Source organism: Caenorhabditis remanei, chromosome III (assembly GCF_010183535.1).
Source record: "Caenorhabditis remanei strain PX506 chromosome III, whole genome shotgun sequence".
In the NCBI taxonomy this organism is placed as follows: Eukaryota; Metazoa; Nematoda; class Chromadorea; order Rhabditida; family Rhabditidae; genus Caenorhabditis; species Caenorhabditis remanei.
In genome coordinates, this window is record NC_071330.1 from 5,915,334 (window position 1) to 5,929,434 (window position 14,101).

The 14,101-nt window shown below is 39.3% G+C and overlaps 4 protein-coding genes across 4 annotated transcripts; 2 read left to right on the top strand and 2 right to left on the bottom strand.

The window, feature by feature from the left end:
* Positions 1 to 1,533: 1,533 nt before the first annotated feature.
* GCK72_009339 (uncharacterized protein) lies at positions 1,534 to 2,291 on the bottom strand (the record flags this gene model as incomplete). The annotated part of the gene is made up of 3 exons (XM_003098141.2): positions 1,534 to 1,888; positions 2,088 to 2,149; positions 2,199 to 2,291. The coding sequence occupies 3 exons, from the start codon at positions 2,289 to 2,291 to the stop codon at positions 1,534 to 1,536; spliced, it is 510 nt and encodes a 169-aa protein (XP_003098189.1).
* Positions 2,292 to 3,556: 1,265 nt separating this feature from the next.
* Positions 3,557 to 6,686, top strand: GCK72_009340 (uncharacterized protein; the record flags this gene model as incomplete). The annotated part of the gene is made up of 8 exons (XM_003098124.2): positions 3,557 to 3,775; positions 3,824 to 4,123; positions 4,383 to 4,469; positions 4,523 to 4,635; positions 4,684 to 5,386; positions 5,456 to 5,608; positions 5,702 to 6,411; positions 6,560 to 6,686. The coding sequence occupies 8 exons, from the start codon at positions 3,557 to 3,559 to the stop codon at positions 6,684 to 6,686; spliced, it is 2,412 nt and encodes an 803-aa protein (XP_003098172.2).
* Positions 6,687 to 10,559: 3,873 nt separating this feature from the next.
* GCK72_009341 (uncharacterized protein) lies at positions 10,560 to 12,748 on the top strand (the record flags this gene model as incomplete). The annotated part of the gene is made up of 9 exons (XM_053727330.1): positions 10,560 to 10,716; positions 10,771 to 11,096; positions 11,145 to 11,406; positions 11,455 to 11,663; positions 11,709 to 11,907; positions 11,956 to 12,252; positions 12,296 to 12,433; positions 12,483 to 12,571; positions 12,617 to 12,748. 9 exons carry the CDS (start codon positions 10,560 to 10,562, stop codon positions 12,746 to 12,748), a joined length of 1,809 nt encoding a protein of 602 aa, XP_053586907.1.
* Positions 12,749 to 13,145: 397 nt separating this feature from the next.
* On the bottom strand, positions 13,146 to 13,962 carry GCK72_009342 (uncharacterized protein; the record flags this gene model as incomplete). The annotated part of the gene is made up of 4 exons (XM_053727331.1): positions 13,146 to 13,208; positions 13,257 to 13,421; positions 13,465 to 13,643; positions 13,692 to 13,962. The coding sequence occupies 4 exons, from the start codon at positions 13,960 to 13,962 to the stop codon at positions 13,146 to 13,148; spliced, it is 678 nt and encodes a 225-aa protein (XP_053586908.1).
* Positions 13,963 to 14,101: the final 139 nt, after the last annotated feature.

The following is a 14,101-nucleotide window of genomic DNA, read 5'->3' on the forward strand; positions in this document are numbered from 1 at the left end:
ACGAAAGATACCAATCATAGAAATTTTGAGCTCGTTGTTAGTTGCGAAATCGTCTGGATGAGTCACCAAGACTCCATGACGATGTAGCATAACAGAGCCATCTTCATACATGCAATGCAATAGAAGAAATGAGTAAACTTCGAAAAAAAGAGAGAAAAAGGAAGTAGTCTCTTACGCTTGAACTTTTAGGACAGACCTTTGGGTCAGCAGTTCTTAAAGTTCAATTTAGAAGACACTATAATAACCGCGACCAAAGAGAGAAGAATGAAGCAAACGACGAATTCATGATGTGTTAGAGTGTGAGAGATGGCAGACACCCAGACGAAAACCTCTTTTTCTCTGAACTTTCTCTCCGTTTTCTTCGGTCTTTTCTCTCGGTTTCGTCTATCAAACAAAAACTGGAAGGTGTAAAACTGAACCAAAACTGGCTGGTTTGTTCGTTTCGCTAAAAGCTTCAAACGAGTTTCCAAATAGAAACTAAACAGAGATATATACGTATATCAGTAATGAGGATGACTGAGAATCGATTGATTTTATGAAATGAACACATGCCGGAAGAATCGGCAAAAGTGCAAACACAGGAAAAGCAGCTGTTTGCACAGGACTTCTGCCCTGACTGACGAACTATGGTTTACGTTATGTCGTTTGTGACGTCAGCGTAAAGGTTCAAATTCTGGTTTCAAATATAAACAAAAACATAATACGAAAACGGGAAGTGTGGAACAACAAATCAATAAAAACTGATCGGTAGTTGTTCAGTTCAAGTGATATGACATCAAAAAGATTTACAGGAAATATTGGGAACAATGATTTGTTTCAACATTGATTTATTTAATGGCCAGATAGATATTTCAGGAACGAGGATAAAAACCATAATATATCACAAAAAATATTGAGATATTTAGCTAGAACGAAAAAAAACTATAAAGACTTTCAGACAATATCACATACCTGATAGCACTGGAGAATGCAATTTGCCGTGGGGCACAGGCGACCAAACGTTGTCCAGCTCGGTTCATGGTTTCCCAATCTTTAAATAGAATAAAAATTAGATTCAAAATCTTTTCAAAATGAAAAATCGATAAAAACTTCTGAGAAACCGCTCCACCAACAAACAACATAAGCTCCAGGAGAGAAAAAGAAAGGAAGAGATATTGTGTTGTTTCGGGGGCGACAACAACTGCTGGTTTGGGGACGAGAGGAGAAAGAGTGTTGCTGGCGACAACGGGAACGGTTTGTGACTTTGAAAATCAATACCGCTTCATTCATTTTTGAGTGTAGCATGTATTTAATCACATGTTCTGTTTTGATGACCTCGATTGGGGGCTTATCACTTATCAGTTTCACCGAACTTTCAAAGAACGATCAGATAAACCTGAGATAAAACAATGCGACGGAATGAACCGTTTAGGGATCGAAAACAATACTCATTTCGATAAATGGATCATATTTTAATCAGGTGAATATAACTCGTCAACAGGAAAAACAACAACAATAATCTAAATAAGAAGACGGAACTATCGGAATAGGTATTTAGTGTTGATCTGGATTCTCTCTGGCAGCTCGAGCCAATGGTTGAACGGTGTTGGCAATGATGTAAGTGTTGCGTTGAGTGCGATTTCCTTGTTCATCCTTCTGTCCGCCGTTGTAATGAAGTCTTCCTTGAACCATAAGACGAGATCCCTTTTTGATAGTTTTTGAAAGATTCTCGGCATTCTTTCCGAATACTGTGATGACGTGACGTTCGGTTTGATCAAATGTGGTTCCGTCTTGTTGTCTGAATTGCGAGTTGGTGATGAGATTGAAGAGAAGATATGGTTTTCCGTTCTTCGCCTCCTTGTACAATGGATCCAGAGCAACTCCTCCGACGAGTTCCACCTTGTTCATGCTGAAAAATTCGGTTCGGATTGCTTTTAGTTTTTCAATTATTGTTTAATAGATTTAGCAACGGAAAAATTCTACCTGAAAAAATTGTATTTTTATATTAAAATGAAGTTCAGATATTCATTCGGGAAATTTAAGAAAATGTCCCAAAGCTAGGTCTTTCTGAATCTCAAGAAAGATATTCACAAAATGTCTTTACAGACCTGTACGCATGTCGTCGTTGATCGTTCTGATGAGATGGCTTTTCGGCGAACAAATCGTCGACCTGAAATATCAAATGCTTAGCAACTATAGTTATTTTAATTGAATATTACCTCTTGCTTGGATGGTTGCTCAGCAGCGAGCTTGGAAGTTAGCGACATGCATCGAACAGTCGACTTGGAGATCGTGGAAAGTGAACGGAGCATTTTCTGCAATAATTGGCATATTTTAGACTGGATTGTTTATTTTTCTAAAATAAATACACTCTTTGTGTGTATTAGTAGAAACAACCTAGCTAAAAACTTGAAAATTTTAAAAATTGCACCAGAAAACGCGAAAATCGGATGAAATTCCTGCAGTGGGCGGAGTCCGAGAAGAGCGGAACGCAGGCCGGCCACGCGCTTTTCGCATAGCTGCCGCACACTCTTTTCAATTCTCTCGGCTTTTCTTCATCGCTTTTGTTTTTTTCTGTGCGGGGCAGATGGATTTTGTGCTTTGCTCTGAAGATTTTAGTTCAAATTATTGATTTTTGTACAATAAAGTATCTGAAAAAAAGCTATTTGTAACTTTGGCCTGTCGAACTAGCTGAATTACGACTTAGTAATTTGCATGAATCCTTTATTTCAAACTCTTGGATAAATTCTGATTATTGTTTACTTCCTTTCTAAATTTCTATGCTTCGGGAAAAAGTGAGTCATATAACGTGGCTGATTAACCCAAACCCATTCAATAAGTCAGCTGTCATCCTTTCCTTCTGATTCAACCACTCCAATTTTTCGTTGTAATTCCATACTAATTAGAGGTATGATCTTGACAATTAACCCAACTTTAAACCCAAATTAATAGTTTCACTATTCACGAATCAACTGGTTTCTCCAAACTTTTTCATAAAAGTGACCTCTTCCTTAAACAGGTAGGTCAAGTACAGAACAGAAATGTCTACTTCTCCTCTGTTTCCACACTCCTTCCGCACTTCTTACGATGTCGGCGTCGATCAGTGGCAACCTCTTCTTCGTCTTCTTGTTTTTTTGTCTGCATCGCATACCGAAAGAAGGCTGTCGCCCCTTCCCCTCACATGTCCATCGAACTGAGGCGATTCGTTTTACGAGCATTGTCACAGGAGACAAACAGAGAAGAACGACGTCTTCTGAATGACATCCACCGAAATGAACGGTTTTCTTCCCGTTCTTCTCCAGAAACATACAATGTCTTTTGTCTTTTCTTTCTTTCCGTCTTTTCTTGTGCTCAAACATCATTTTGTTCTCCTAAATGTTTGCCCATGCTCACACTTTCTGATCTCTTATTGTTACTTCACTTGTTCTACTCCAAATCTTTTTTGCAGAAGACGCTTGTTTCCGACCTCAAAAAGCATCAATCGGAACTGTATCTAGGTGCCTGTTGGTAAGTTTTTTGACCTTCACATTTCATTTTGACTTCTCCTTTCTTTCGTAAAATTACACTTCTTCAGAATATGGTTGGTGGCGGTCGAACAGGCGTACACCTTGTGCTCGGCTTCGTCATCGGCGCCGCTCTTGCGTTATACTTCTTCTCGTCGCAACCCAACATCGATTTAAGTAGCTCATTGGCTGCATTCACATTATGTCGAAGTCAAGAAAACAAACAAAGTGTTTTGGAACCATCGGCGTTGGAGAAGGGACGAGTTTATAAGGATGTTTCAGAACATTGGATTGTAAGTTGTTCAGATCGAAAAATAAACAGAAACTGTTTTATCATCCAGGTCCATCAAGACGAAATGCCCACACCACCAGCAAATCAGGACGCCACACCTAAAGTTACTCGAACCCGATTCGCTGCCACTGAACTAGGAACTCGAGAACGAATTATGGCTGCAGTAATGGCTGAGTCGGCATTGGCTCTTTCAATCAACGCGACCCTCGGTAGACATGTTCCACGAGTTCAATTGTTTGCTGACTCTTCCCGAATCGACAACGATTTGGCCCAACTGACAAATTTGAGTCCATACAAGTTGAACGGGCAGAAGACGCATTCAATGGTTCTTGGTCTACTTTTCAATATGGTAGGTTGAATTCATTTTAAAGTAAAAACTTAATTTTCTTATTGGAAAAATTGAAATGGGTTAATAAAAATTACAGAATCGACTGTGATATCTGAAAAATAACCAATTTTTGTAAGTTGATCCGATGTCGTAACGTATCTGTTCCATTTCGGTGTTTTCTTGTTCTCCTTCTAAAAATTTTCACTTTCCCTTATGCTACTCCTGGTCCTTATTCTCAAATTTTCTCTAATTCTCTAGCATGATTCCGGTGTTTTTCCAGACGGTTCACGATAACTATGACTGGTTACTCATTGCCAAAGATTCTACATACATCAACCCATTTGTTTTGCTCAGAATGATCGATACGGTTAGTTTCAAAAGTTGTGAGTAATATCTCATTGTAAATTTATATAATTTCAGATGAACTGGAACGAGGCAGTTGTGATGGGAGAGCCAGCGGAAGACGGTAGTGGAAGATGTCGTTTAGATTCTGGAATGCTTCTCAGTCATCCAGCATTGAGTATGTTGATGCAGTGAGTTTTTCTTGGTATGTAATTGTTGCTAATCGAATTGTTTTCCAGCAATCGAAACGCCTGCAATTCTCTTGCCATGGGCTCTGATGATGACCAATTGGCATTCGAAAAATGTGTCCAAATTGCCACAAATTTGACATGCCAACCGCTCCACCAAGGCGTCCGATATGAAGTATGGCGTGCTCACAGAGCTGATTCGCCGGCTGCTCATGATTCAATTGAGGATTGGAAAAGTGCTCCATCATTCAAAAGAACTCTTGTTGTGCCACGACTTCTTTCCGATGCTGACGCGTCTGCTCTTCATGATTATTTCGTGAGAGTTGAAATGTCAAGAGCCGATAGAGAAATTGCAAAAATGGAAGCAGAACTTTCTAGATTAGCTGAAGCAGAGGCTCGTGAGACAGGAGAAGCTATAAGTTGGCCACCAGCTCTTCCTCCATTCGCAAAGCCACCAAACCGTTATCAAGTTCCAACCTGGGAATACTTCACAATGACTGAAATTTTCCGAAGCGAGCCCAATCAAAATGTTCGTCGTTTGGAAGGAAAAGATTTTGATGACGTGGCAGAAGTAGTCGTGGCAGCAAGACAGCAAGTCGAAACAGAAGAACCAGAGCTGGAGTTCGTCCAGTTGAGGAATGGTTACAGAGTGTTTGATCCACGACGTGGAATGGATTATATGATTGATTTAACATATCGAAAAACTGTAAATGAGATGTTGGAGATGGAGAATCGATTTGAAGGTGACAACGAGGTAAGCCTTTCAGCCAAAATCCATCAAAATTCTTTCTTCCTTCAAGATTGTTTACATTAAACGTTTCAGGCTGCACACGAGGAGAGTCTGAAGGAGATTGTGGTTGAACGAAGAGTGCACGTTAGTCGAATGATTGCAAGCACACAATTAATGAATCAGGCACCATATGTAAAAGAAGACACAGATGTCACTGTTGTCATTCCAGTTGCCAGCGAGAAAGAGGCAAGTTCGAAATTAGGATGAGAGTGGGGAGTATCAAAATATCAAATTTGAAAATCGGACAATGGGAAACTTTTATAAAGTGCAAACTTCCAGATCCTTCCAGCTCGGAAACTTCTCGCCAGACAGGCCCGCCTCTGCCTCTCCCCAACTGAAGAAACACGAAAAACTCGTATGGTTGTTGCAGTTTTCCCACCGATTGATGCTCGTTCAATAACTGCAATCAGTAATGATATGGAAGAGTTGAAACGACGATGCAAGAGATCACTTCTCGAGACTGATGTTCTTCCTGTTCGACCACCAGTCAGTACAGAGGGAAAAGGAACGGCTGCAGCTGCTGCGTTGGATGATGCTGTTGATCGATACGGAGCTAATACGATTTATCTTCTTCTCTCCCCCCATGCCGATGTACAAAAAGAATTCTTCGATCGGGCTCGTATCAATACAATCAAACATTATCAAGTATTCTTCCCAGTTCCATTTGTTGAATATCATCCAACAATTTCTGGAATGGAAATGAGTGAAAAAGAAGAAAAAGATACTCCAACCGAACAAGCTCGTGAAGCAGCTCTTTCGAGATTGAGAGATGGAGTTGAACCAAAAAGAAAGAGAGCTCTGATTGTACAGAAAGAACACGGACGATTCGATTCTCAAGATTTCACGTGTTTCGCAGTGTATGGAGTGGATTACGTGACAGCAAGAGCGAAATTGGGAGCTAATGAACGACGAAATGATTTGATTGCTGCGTTCTTGGGGCAAGATGGAATTCACATTCTTCGAGCTGTAGAACCAACTCTCAGAATACGGTGAGTGGATACCTAAATTTATAGAAGGGCGTTAAAGAAAACTGAGAATGACGAACTGGTACTAGAGATCGTTCATCGGAATTCATTGTTTCCGGAAAGTTATAATTGTTTTATTAAAAAACTGATAAATAAATCAGTTTATTTCCAGGTATCACAAGAGGAGCTGTGACATGGAAAGTGTCGATACGGAAGATATTGCTCGATGTGTTGACAGTAAGAAGGAAAACGTGGCTGCCAAGGATCAGTTAGCGAAACTGTTATTCCACGAAAAGTAGATCCCGTTCCCCTTTCTCTCTTTTTTAAATTTCACATTTCCATGATTTTTCTGCAAATACGGTTTTCTTCTCTTCACATCTTTCCACATTGCATTCTTTATCGCTTTTCTCTTCTTTCACTTCTATAATATATTCATGTGAATACAATGCAAAATCAATCCCGGCGCTATTCCAGCCCGCTTGCCACATCTCCCGATGCTTTATTATCACTCTCCCACAAAACTCAAATTAAGTACATTTTGCATCCACCCACATTTACTTTTTGTTCCATTGCGTTTTTCGGTTTTGTAGAATTTTCTTTGTCAAATTGTGCCACGTTTTTGAAATTTTACTAACCAAAGTACCCACTATCTCGATTTTACCATCATCCCCTTATTGTCCCCCTTAATTTATGAATATCTGTGATTCTTGATTTTTAGTACACAAATGTTTTGCTTCTTTTTTTTTCAAAGCTTGTCACAATTCGAATAAATGTATTATTTCCAAAAGACATTGGCTTGAAGCTTGAAATTATGTTTTCGCTGCGAGACCCAACAACCATAATTTCAAATGTGCCTTGAAGCATACAGTAATCCTTCTCTCAACTATTATTTTTGTTTTTTGCGTCAGTTTTTCGGTTTTAATCGAATTTTTTCTTCCACAGAACACCTACGTGAGTATTCAAGGTCTCAAAAGGTGTTTCAGAACTGATAAGAAGAATCATTTTTCAGTCGAAAACTCCCTCTCGAATATTTATTTATTTTTCTTCTTTCTCTTTCTGACGACTTGAAAAATAGCTTTCCCTACAAATTCTCCTGTTTTTTTTTAGTTTTTCTTTCTGTTTCCTTGGCTGCGCACGACTATTGCCGCGTCGTAACAGAACAACACTTTTTGAATTTCGAAGCATTTCTCTCTGCCCGTACTTCGTGTCTCCAGTTTGCACTTTCCGAAATTTTTCGTCATTTTTTTCGAACAAACTCATATGTCTATCAAAGCATTTATTGCAGGAATCATTGTCTTTTTTATCAGAAGCTATTATCAAATGTCATGTTGAAATCAAGAAAATACGTGGGAATACCTCTGACTCCCAATTCCTAGACTCCCAGTCTTTCGCTTTTGTCGAGAATGTTTTCATTGTTTTTGTCAATTACCTTTCCAATTCTCTCAATATAATCTTTTACAATCATTTTCAGTAAAACCACGTGTTTTCGTTGCATTCTCGCTGTTTAGAAATGACTGACCTCGGGTCTCCTCAGACTTCTTTGACATTGATAAACATGTGTTCGTTGTCTAGCGAAAGCTTTCGAAAAATGTAAGGTTTCCCTCCTTCTAGCATGTTGTGTGGCCATATGTAAACTCCCGATTTGCGTCATTTTCTAAGATTTTATTTCTATTTGAAACTTTTTGTAATTATATATTTTTTAAGATCTCAAATTCGAATTGTACGAAAATTGGTTCCTTCTTTCTCCTTTTGGAACTGACCAAAAGCGTATTACTTTGGAAAATTGCTTTTTTGGTGCACAAAAGAAAGGAACTCTGTGCAACGCGAGCATGATTTATTGCTGTACTCCCCGTGTACCCTAACTACATGCGTCAGTGAAAAAGTTGGGATTTTTTAAACAAAAAATGCAGTGTGCTACTCGTTCTCTCCGAAGAATATTGAGATTTTCCAATAAAAAAATATGTGGCTTATTTTTCAATTTTCAGTCCACTGTCTATGTTCAAAGTTTATTGTCATTTCTGGAATCCATTTCTCTTCTCCTTTTTCTTCCCATTTTTCCCACGACCGATTGATGCACTTAAAGAAGTCACCAAAGGATCCCCAAGAGAATTGAATTGACGTTTTCGTTTTCAATATCACAAGATTCCATCCCATTACTTCTCCCCCAAAAGATATTTCTAGACACAGACGATGATTATTTTTGGAATCCGAAAATAACCCCCAGAGCATTCTCTAGATTCTCTTATTTTTGTCTTTATATATGGAAACAGAAGATTGTTTTTCATGTTCTTGTCTCGTCTCTTTGAATTTGTTTCGATACAAATATATCGAATGGCACCAAAAACAGGTGTTGAAATGGTTGACCCTCGAAAGACAAGAGACTAGTACAACTTTTTTTCCGTTTGTGTGTGCAATTCATGAAAAGAGGTGGGGAAAGTGTCAACAACTCGGGTACTGTAACGATCATGTTAATGTGGTTTTTCAGAAAGTGAGAGGCATTTGTAATGCGTTTTCGTCATTTAAGTCATGAACTCGGGGTAAGATTAAGATTTTGGTCTAGATTATCACACTTTGCTACCTTTGGTCACTTTTCTCCCTCTCTCCGTACTGTGGTCATATGACTTGTACTTCTGTGGCTTGCTGCACTTGCATGCTAATGTTCTTGTCTCTTGTTCTCACTTCTTCCATGTGTATTTTTGGTAATTTGTTCATTAGGAAAAGTATGACACGGGACATTTTGAAAGTCACTTTTCTTACCGTGGCAATCTTGGATGATAGCTATTTTCTGAATCCCATTCCGGCTACAAAGAACAATTTACAGTATCACAATCATTTTGATTTTTCAACTCTCTTCATCAGCTAACTGATCGCAAATATTTTGTACCACAAACAAATTAGAGGAACACGCGGAAATGAAATAACATTAGAAACAACAATAAAATGCCAGTAAGTCAACATCCCACTGATCTGTAGGTCATATGATTACTGTTCCGAGAGAAAAGTGACGAAGGGTCAGTGGGTACTTCAAACTATCCCGACCCTGTTTTCTATTGACTTGAACATCGGGCGAGCTGTTTTGATAGTTCTTTCTGGTGATCCGAAACAAAGGACTATTATTAGTCTGCCATCAGTGATACAGTATCAGTCTCTCTGGTTTACTGTAATCTCTCAATTTTTATTACTTCCACAGGTGTTGTAATTTGTCTAGACTTCTCCAGACTCCGCCTTCTTGTTGACAAACTTTGGTTTTGGTGACCCATCTGACATCACCACAGTTTTTGGGTGCCATCTTCTCCCATGTTGACTCCGCCCCTCTCTTCGTCCCATCTATCCATTCACTCTGCTCTTCATCCCATTCATTGCTTCCTCAATCTCTTCATCATCCTCATTCTTTTTCGCCGGCTCATAAAAAGAGGTGTCGTTTCTGTGTGTTCGGTTAGACAGAAATATACTCAGACAACCAAACATTGTCCATGCTTCTCTTCTCTGCGTTTCCTTGTCTTTCCAGCAAAAAAACCATACAGGCAGATGTTTATGAGAAGATGGTCTCTCGGTTGATTTCATTTATTGTCACACTGTGAGCAAGGGGAGGGCGCAGGCGCTCACAATTGTCCTCTTTTATGAATCATTTTTCGATTCCCATCGAACACTTTCTCGTGACCCAATAGGCCGAGGGGTCTTCCTTTTGAATAATTGTGTGCCATCATGTTTTCGTTTTGCACTTCTGATTGTCTTGATCAATGATTAGACGAATCGTTCCAACGACTGGATGTATAGTAGCATGAAGTACTCGAATCCTAGTCTCGGTCGTCTATTTCTATAAAAGTTTGCTCTGAATGATAAAAGTATATTTTCTTCTTCGAATTGTTTTCTCTTTCTCCTCCCTAGAAAATCCAACTGTAAACATTAGAAAAACAACAAAATCTGTTCTGCCAACTGTCTCAAAAACGAATTCACGCCTACAGAAAATATCTCTATGGCAACATTTTGTAGTTCTGTGTTACTCAGCGACTCACCGTGACATCATAAATATATTTCCTCGAAATTCTCTCCCGCTCTCCTCACATTCGTTTTTTTCTCCGTCTTTTCACATTTAAAACCATTCTCGGCGGCTCTTTCACATTTCATTCCGTTTCTTTTCCTCTATTTTCTTTATTTCTTCTTTTCCAGAAATGGTTGTCCCCAACGCATCAAATACTCGCCAACGACATGTGCCACCAAGTGGTCGATTCGAACAGACAATTGCTCTTGCCGCCACTGGACATCTCAAAATTGGCAACTTCATTATCAAAGAGACAATCGGAAAAGGAGCGTTCGGTGCTGTCAAAAGTGAGAAATAGCTTTCGGAAGCTATCAGTTTCTAATTTCCTTCCTACTTTTCAGAAGGAACTCACATTCAAACAGGCTACGATGTCGCTATCAAAATTCTGAATCGTGCAAGAATGAAGGGACTGGGTACAGTTATAAAAACACGCAATGAGATTGATAATCTCCAAAAACTCTCCCATCCACACATCACTCGTCTCTTCCGTGTTATCAGTACTCCATCCGATATATTTCTTGTTATGGAACTCGTCTCTGGAGGAGAATTATTCAGTTATATCACACGAAAAGGTTCGCTGTCCATCAAGGAAAGCCGTCGTTATTTCCAGCAAATAATCTCTGGAGTCAGCTATTGTCACAAGCATATGATCGTTCATCGTGACTTGGTAAGGGTTCAGAAGACAAGAAGCGTTTACTGAAATAGACAATTTCAGAAACCAGAAAACTTGCTCCTCGACAGCAACAAGAACATCAAAATTGCCGATTTCGGGCTCTCAAATTACATGACAGACGGGGATCTCCTCTCAACTTCATGCGGATCTCCTAATTATGCTGCACCCGAACTAATTTCGAATAAGTTATATGTTGGACCAGAAGTTGATTTATGGTCATGTGGAGTTATACTTTATGCAATGCTCTGTGGAACTCTTCCGTTTGATGACCAACATGTTCCCACATTGTTCTCGAAAATTAAAAGTGAGTAGTTACAGTTTTCATCTGGCTATCTGAAAAATGCTTTTCCAGGCGGCCGTTACGTTGTCCCGTATTCAATGGAGAAACCAGCAGCTGACTTGATTTCAAAAATGCTTCAAGTTGATCCAGTGAAACGAGCCGATGTAAAAATGATTGTGAACCATGGCTGGTTTCAAGTGGATCTTCCGTATTACTTGTTCCCGGAGTGCGAAAATGAGTCGTCGATTGTAGATATTGATGTAGTCCAATGTGTTGCTGATGTAGGATTTTAAAAAATCCTTCCGAGACTAACTTTCATTTTTCAGAAATACGACGTAAAAGAAGAAGACGTTACTGGAGCCCTCCTTGCTGAAGATCATCATCATTTCCTTTCAATCGCCTATCGTCTCGAAGTGAATCACAAAAGAAATGCAGACGAATTGTCACAAAAAGCAATGGAAGACTTTTGGGAAATAGGAAAAACTATGAAAATGGGAAGTTCTTCGTTGCCAGTCAACAGTAAACGTAAGAACTGAAACACTCGATATAATAACTTATATTGATTTCTTTCAGCAAATGTCGGTCGAAAAATCTTGGAAGGACTCAAGAAAGAGCAGAAAAGAATGACCTGGAATCTTGGAATTCGTGCTTGTCTCGATCCAGTCGAGACAATGAAACATGTCTTTTTGAGTCTTCAAGCAGTTGATATGGAATGGAAAATACTCAGTGTATTTCATATTATTGTTAGATGCAAACCAACTCCAACGAATCCTGATCCAGTCAAAGTTTCATTGCAATTGTTCTCACTTGACAAAGAGAAACATGGAGGATATCTGTTGGATTTCAAGGGGTTGACAGAAGACGAAGAAGGTAAATTTTATTAAAAATAACTGTTATTCATCTATAATCTCAGCAAACACACCCAGTCGTTGCCGTTCCCGTGCTGGTTCCGTTTCAGTCGTCAGACCAAAAAGTGATGTAAATGGAAATAATCCCAAGCCAACGTTCGCAACTCCACTCACTTCTCCACTCTTGTCTCCAGCTACTCCATGTTAGTTCAAAATGATCAGAAAGGAGAATTCAAAAATCTGAATTTTCAGCTATCAACATCCCAAAAGTCCGTGTCGATGATACTGACGCCTCACTCAAATCATCAGTCAACAGCACTTACTACATGGGTGATATTGAGGTATCCACTACTCTAACAGAGTCAGAAATCTAATAAATTCCACAGTTACAGAACTCGATTGAATCTCTCGATGAAATCTCGACGCAATCTTCCGAAGCCGACGCCGTCGTTCGTTCTCAAACTATGGAATTCTTCGCCACCTGCCACATCATAATGAAGGCGTTGCTCGCTGAATGAACAACTACTTTGAATTCTTCAGATCATAATTTCTGTACAATAATGTGTGTATTTTTTGTTTCTGCTTTTTCTACTTCTCTTTTGGTATTTTTCACTTAATCCGGTTTCTACACTCCATTTCCCCGATTTTCACATTCCTCCTATCCTTCACAAAGCCCTCTTTCCCATCGACCCGCTGCCTTATTTGTTTGTAAAGCATGTACTTAATTACTGAATCCTACTAGGATCTGACAGATCCCCTGCCCACATAATCTATATTGAATCCCAATAGATTTAACCTTTAGTAGTGGTATTAGTGACATAATGAAACGATTTGAAATAAATTTGAGGATTGAGAATAGGGAACATTTTATTAGTTAACAAATTTTGAAAAAAAAAACTTTTCAGGACACGACATTTAGGAAATGGAAGAAATCGGCCGAGGAGTTGGCGACATGGTGAACAGAACCCGATCGAGCCACTGGAATTGCTCAATATTAGAAGATAAATGTATTTTTCTGAAACTTACAGCTAACGGAGCATGAAGATGAATCTCAATCCAGCATGGAGTCGAAGTGACATCCTGTCTCTGATATTCTGCACCCCATCCTTTTACGAATGACATTCGGATAAATGTCATTTTTTGTAAATCGAAAGAGGCGTCAAACCCACGACGACTACAGTCTTCCAGTAGCTGAAAACTCGGAATCAAGGGGAAGTTTCATAAAGGAACTCACAGTTCTGAAAATCTCCATATCGAAAATTTTCAACGAGCATTTGTTTGCAATTTTGACAACAGTCGTCGGATGGAATCCATTGATATAATTGCAATTACGAGATTGAACGAAGATTGCAGAGTCACTTTCACACTGTGCAAATAGTGCTCCATTGCTACGGACGTAGGTCAATTTGACTCCTGAAAAATTAAAAAAAGTACATTAGAGCGCGATGACCCCCTTCTTACCATTTCCAATATGTCTTCTCGTATTCTCAATCGTTGCATTCCTGTTGACATTCGAGAAAAGACCCAAACTTATCTTGCTTCCGTTGATACACGGATCCGTGAATCCATCAATTGTAATCGTTGAAGATGATACTTTCACTTGTTCTCCAACTCTCGTATTCAACTCATAATAACTGATTGTCGCCCAGAACTGTTCATCCCATCCCTTATCGAATGGAACCAAACAAGTCGGAACACCTGGCGGGATGTCGAATTTTTGAGATGTATCCATTTCTTCGATTCCATTTTGATTGTATTGGTGGAACTGGTTGGTTCTGGAAAAGAGTGAGATTGTCAGTATTCGTGCAGTTTGTACGAGAAAATCGGGCTACTTTTGGAGTTGTGGAACCACCGGTGGTCCGATTATCTCA